The following is a 6,235-nucleotide window of genomic DNA, read 5'->3' as shown; positions in this document are numbered from 1 at the left end:
CTGGCCCGCTCCGCCTCCCCGCGCCGCGGCAGGAAGCCGGAAGCGGCCGGGGCGCTGGGCAGGCCGGCGGGAGGCGGCTGGTGCGTGGGGCTGCCGGGCCGGGCAGGGCGGGTTCGGGGGTGGCCGCGGAGGGCCGAGCCGAGGTGGGCTGCGGCGGCTGCTTGCCCTTGCCGCCACCGCGCTGGTGCCGAGGGGAGGCGGCCGCCGCCGGGCGCGGTGGTTTCAGTTTCCCGGGGCGGCGGTGGGGCCTTCCCGGGAGCTGCCGGGTCGCGGGCGGCGGCGGCGCGCCCCGAGGTAGCGGCGGGCCCGGCCGTGCAGCCCGGGAGGGACGAGGCGCGGCCGGCCCGTGGCGTCGGCGGCGTGCCCGGGGCCTGGCCTTTGCCCCGGTCTCGGTGACATATCCCCGTGAATGCGCCTCAGTAAGCGGCGTCACCTTCATGGCTGTAGGAGTTGTTAAGGTTTTACCTCGGGAATCTCGTCCTGCTGTGGGGATGAGCCCCGGGGATGTTTCCGCCGTACCCCACGTCTCTGAGAGAGGGCCGTGGCTCTCCGTTGGTTTCCGGGAGCTGCAGTCCCAGACAGGCCAGTCCTCTTCCTGCATTACGGACTGGACATGCCGAGAGTAGGGGTGATGAGCAGCACTGGAGCCAGGCTTGCCATTTGTTTTGTGTGCCTTTGGAAGAATGTGCAGTTTCCTTAGGGTTCAAGCAGCACCATGTGTGGCTAAGGGCACGGTATTTCCATGATTCAGATGCTAGCTGTTGGACTAGAAACTCCCGTAAGGAGGTTGCAGCTGAAGCAAGCAGGAGCTTTAAGGGAGGAAACTTCTTTTCTAAGCCTTGAGAGAGGGCATACAGGGAAGTATAAAGTGTTAATAGTTACCAGACTGTAAGTAACATTTATTTGGAGCCTCAGCACCTTGCCTGTTGGCTTTGGTTGCCTATAGGATCTTGCCCTTAAACAGAAAGAGCCATCACTTTAACTTCATCATCTGTCCTTGCTTGCCTGAAGTTGTACATTGCAGCTGTCAACAGGGGAGCCATACCTGCTTTGTGTGCTTATCCCGTGTGCCTGAGGTAACAGAAAACTCCTTCATATTAATTAGAAGCAGTCAATACTCCTGCTTCAAAGCATTGGGAGTTTTTAAAAAAATCACATTAGCAATGCAGTCTTTTTTTATTACAATCCCCTCTGCTAATAAGTTAAAAAAGTAGTAGCGTGACCAGAAGCAGAAAAATATTAAATAGAAAACACCTAAAAAGCAGCCCTCAAGCCCCTGAAATGCTAATGAGTCATGGGGGCCAATAAATCACGCTGCTAGCTGGAGAGATTTCTTTAGATGTATGTGAGGAGCTTTTGACTCATCTAATACCAAGCTTAATGACCGTAAGTGTGATGTGAAGAAACAGAAAATTCAGCATTAAGTCTAGTGACAGGATCAATCATACAGTTAGAGCTTTTTTTTTTATTTATTTTAATAGGAAACCCTTAGTGCCTTGATTTAGGAATACAGTGGAAGAAATTAAAAGAAAACTTGACATGCGAAGTATTTAGCAAAGATCGGTTATGACTTTGTCAGAGAATGCAAAGTATTAAATCAAAGGAGGCCTAATGTTATTCGATCTAATTGTTATAATTTGAAGGTTAAAGCTGAATGAGACTTTATACCTAAAAAGTGAAGACTGCCAAAAAGAGCGTACTCTTTCAACAAAAAAAGGGTAACAGTGCAATACTGACTTTGTTTTGTTGCTTAATATGTACCCTGGGATTATTATTGATATATTTATATCTGTAGTTTTAAGAGTGAAAAAAACCCCAGACCTTGAGAATCCATTAAATGACTTGCTGGTTTGGGGTTTTTCTTAATATCTACTGAATGATACTGAAGATCATCTGTTGCAGTCATGTCCTTTTGTTTTTTCATCCACTGACCTTTGTGCATACTTAATTATAAAGTAAGAAGGTAAAGAAAAAGAGCTGATCTTGTACGTAAGCTGCCTTTATCGTTTTGGGAAAGGTAATAATTCAGTTTCTCAATAGGCTACTAATTTTTGTTTTTATTTGAATAGACTTCGATGAAGAATTTCTGTGCACTTTCTGTCTGAATAGAAAGGATTTGTTATGGTTCTATGTCTTGGTATGAGTCTAATGAATGTTGTTTTGAAGTAAATCACAAAATACATGGTTACTGGTAATGTGCCAGCTGGCTTGTTACAAGCAGGGTTTTAATTATGTGAGGAATGTTTTAAATTGAAAATTTTACAGATGGTTTGCAGAGCAGGCTGTGCATTATTTCTTTGCATCCTCTCTTCCTTACCTTCTATGTCTGCATCACAGATAGCTCTTTGGCATCTACAGTAACTGCCCCGTGGGAGAAGTCATCTTATTCTACTTTTGCAAATTGTCTTGTCAGAGTCAACCAAGAGTTGTAAAGGTTGGGGATGTGGTGTTAGGTTTTTTTGTTGTTGTTGTTGTTTAGATTTGACATAAAACCTTTTGTCCCTTCTAGAGGCATTAAGAACTTTATCTAAATTTTGCAAATGGCATTGCTGCATGACTCTCAGTTCGTTGCAGAGTAATGTCAGGTCTTTGCATTGTGTCTTTGCATTCTCTATGCTACTTGTTATCGCCTAGATGTTTTGGGACAGCTTTGCGAGAAACTTCACATCTCACATGAGCAAATAGCTAAATGAAAATGTGCAATCTGCAGTCACTACACGCAGAGAAATGTGCTCAGAGTCATGAGAACGCGTGTGCCTGCAGTGTAGCACGGTAGGATCAGGAGCAGTGCCCGGGTATGTGCTCCAGCTGCCTGCCGGGGCAGGGTGGGTGAATGGTGGGGGAATGGTGGGGGAATGGTGGCTGGCATGCGGCTTGGTCCGCTCTCCTGCGGTGTGCACTGTGGGACTCCTGTGTCACCTTGTGCACCAGGGAGCTCTCAGAAGGTGCCAGTCACCTTCTGGTGACAAACACAGGAAATTCTGTCATGCCTCTTCTTCAATAGTTACAGGAAAGGCTTCTTTCTTTGAGTATCAGTCAGCAGTTTCCTGTCAAGTATCACGTGCAAGGAACATGCAGTGTCCCCTGCCAAGCTGAGCAAAGACAGCTACAGCTACTGTAGGAGCTTCCCCTGGTCCAGTTGCCATTCTGCTTTTGAGATTCTTTAGGTTTGGGAATCTTTGATTTTAGAGCCTTTTGCTAGGTTTAATGGCAAAATCAGTGTGTTAATTAAACCAAAAAGTTAAGCATATTCACCTGCATCTCTGCTGTTTTGGCAAACAGGAAGATCTGGCAGTTCTAATGTTTTATTTTATGTTAATAATTTTAATTTAATCAAAATTTTTTTCCTTTTGAATTTGTGAAGACATTTGGGTATTTGACAGTTCATATTTCAGGAAGAATGGGAAAGCCAGGCTGTCTCTCTAGATGTGACATACCCCATATGAAATTTTAGAAATGAGAGAAATGTCCCTTAAATTCTTTCAGTAGTAATTGCTGGATCTAGCAAGTGAATGAAAATACTTGCGTTGTGACTTTTTTTGAGCTCATGTAAAAGGAGCATTCTGTGAGTTGTTAGTCCAGTTCCTTTACAGTTCTACTGAAATGCAACTTCCAGAGCCAAAGTGATCTAAAATATGTGTACTTATCTGCCATCATCTCTAGTGTCTGTTCTTTGGGATATGTACAGAATAATGGAATTCAGTTACAGGTCTTGCTTTCCTTTAGAAGATCTTGTGCACGTGGTTTTGACTCTTTTCTATATATTTTGTTACTTTATCGTTTAAACACCATGTACAACACTAAAGGGATTATAAAGCTTTCACCTTTCCAGTTGATTTTTCACACAAAGTTTGGAGAATATAGACCTTAAATGCAGAGAGGTGTTGTGTCAATGGCATTAGTTTTGATTGTTGGGCTTCTTTTTGTTTCCAACGTTTCACCTCTTATTCCTCTACTTGGTTGTCCTTAATTCTCCATGTCTTTGGAGTTACAGTTGGGGTTTGGACATTTATATTTCCTTCTAATTAAAATAAGTCCCTTTTATGTATTTTACTACATTATAATTCAGTGTATTGAACTTCCTGTTTTTAAGGTGAAAAAGAAAACTGTCTAATCAAAGAGCAAAGATGCAGAGCACTTCAAATTACCTCTGGCTGTTGTCTGACATTCTAGGACAGGGAGCTACTGCAAATGTTTTCCGGGGACGACAGAAGGTTTGTGAGGAACTTTCATATGCAAGTTGCTTCTTGAAATCAACAAAAAAAGTTCAAGATTTAGGCCTAAAGCAAATGTATCTGTGTAATTGTTCATGCTTAGTTTTTAATTTTTAGTATTTGTCCATTGAATTAGAGTTCTGTAGTTAGATTTCTAAGGATTTGTTTTTAATGTTGTAATGTTGTACTTGTTGTAATGTTGTATTATTTTTCCTTGTAAAATATTAACTGTTACGAATTCTTCATTCCTTTTTCTTTAATTTTATGGAAAAAATAAACCTTGTTTAAGACTTTGAATAGGAATAAATGACCTACCAGTTTCTATTATACAATCCTATGATTTATATCTTCATTAAATTGTCTTTTAATTTTTTTTATCTGTTCTTTTAAAACCTGTTTTGGTGATTTTTATTATTTCTGTGCATGAAATATTCTTATTGTAGTGGATGAAGCTGTTGTTAGTTGTTGTCTACAAGTCAGTGCTTTTTAAATGTCTTCTTGGTGATGTGCCTTGAGTAATCAGTGCAAAATAGTAATTTTTTTGCCATGTAAATGATACACTGATGTATGTGTGTGTTGCAACCTGAGTGAGGGGTTGAGATGACCTTACTTGTGTAGGTCATTCTATTCCTGTGAATTTCACAGTATGTCTCACAAAGTGAAGATAAGTGTCGTTGTTAAAAGTTCCCTTACAGTAATGACAGTCTGTGTGAAATCAGTACAAAGTGATTTATAGGCTATAGTGTTTCTGTGTTCCACGTTTAAGTGTGAAACAACTGTAAGCAATAATTTAGTGGTTAATGTCCTTTTCTGGGTGAGTGAATTTCAACACAGAATGATTCCCCTGTAAACCAGTTTCATGGTTGCACCTGTCATCACCCTCACTAGTCTGAGCCTGTGACCTGCAGCTCATTGTCAGTGGGAGAAAGCTCTTACCTGGGCACCAGTAGTGCATGTGAGTGTTGCTGCAAAGCACACCTTGTCGAAGCACAGGAAGGCTGTGTCCTTAGAAATAATCACTAGCACAAACTGCTAGTGCAAGCTTATTCCTAGAGTGGGTACAGGGAGATGCTTTGCCCTGGGAAAGGGACAGAAGTTACCAGCTGGGGCTTAGTCTGACTTGAGTACAAGTGTGATTAAGCTTGTAATTGTGCTTCTGACACTTACTATGTGGGTTTGAACTGCTTCAGGATTTTACATGAGTGGCATGTAGTGCTTGAAACTGCCTTTGAAAAATCAAAATACTGGTTTATCAGTATAAACGGAACAGTAAAGAAAGAGAGAGTAATGTTCAGCTACCAGAAATTGTCTTTTAATTTAAGCAAGCCAAGTATGTGCGTGCCTCTCATTGATAAGTGCAAGTAACTTGCTGAAAAAATATTTTTCAGCTAAGCTTATGAGTAATTCTTAAATGTGTAGACTTTCTTATGCTAACTGTTCTTTTTTTCAAAAGCACTTAGGTTTTGTGACCTAAGGAGTTTCCATTCTGCTAGTCTGTTTGCTTCTAGTCTATATTAAATTAAATCAATTAAATTTTTTTTCAGAACCTTTATTTCTACCTTAGCACAAAATACTATTTTGAAATATTTCTAGTCTGGGTATGCTCACATGTACAACAGAAGATCTCAAAATTCTTGGATAATGTCTATGTGTACATTTACAATCTTTTGCTTCTGTTTGATGAATAGTTTGTTTGTTTTCAACAGAAAACTGGGGATTTATATGCTGTCAAAGTATTTAACAGTATAAGTTTCCTTCGTCCTGTGGATGTTCAGATGCGAGAGTTTGAAGTATTGAAGAAACTAAATCATAAGAACATTGTCAAATTGTTTGCCATTGAGGAAGAGGTAATGCATTGTTGTAGTTGTGATCTGAGATACGTGGAAGTAACCGCAGTTACTGTTTTTTTGTTTTATCCATAAATGTAGAACATAGAGTTACATTTTTAAAGAATGGTATCATATATGATGATTCAAATACTCCCACCCAACCACCACCATATTTTGGTTTTCATTCTTCTT

At 41.1% G+C, this 6,235-nt stretch overlaps 1 protein-coding gene across 1 annotated transcript in view; it reads left to right on the top strand.

The window, feature by feature from the left end:
- The window catches only part of TBK1 (TANK binding kinase 1), a 28,343-nt gene continuing 22,108 nt past the window's right edge, over positions 1 to 6,235 (top strand). The window contains exons 1-3 of the mRNA XM_032106433.1: positions 1 to 80; positions 4,094 to 4,214; positions 5,921 to 6,061. Of these exons, the coding sequence (XP_031962324.1) occupies positions 4,128 to 4,214; positions 5,921 to 6,061 (228 nt within the window). The 5' untranslated portion in view covers positions 1 to 80; positions 4,094 to 4,127. The remainder of the gene's footprint in view (positions 81 to 4,093; positions 4,215 to 5,920; positions 6,062 to 6,235) is intronic.

This window comes from Corvus moneduloides, chromosome 4, assembly GCF_009650955.1.
Source record: "Corvus moneduloides isolate bCorMon1 chromosome 4, bCorMon1.pri, whole genome shotgun sequence".
NCBI classification, from domain to species: Eukaryota; Metazoa; Chordata; class Aves; order Passeriformes; family Corvidae; genus Corvus; species Corvus moneduloides.
This window is presented reverse-complemented; position numbering and strand designations above follow the sequence as displayed.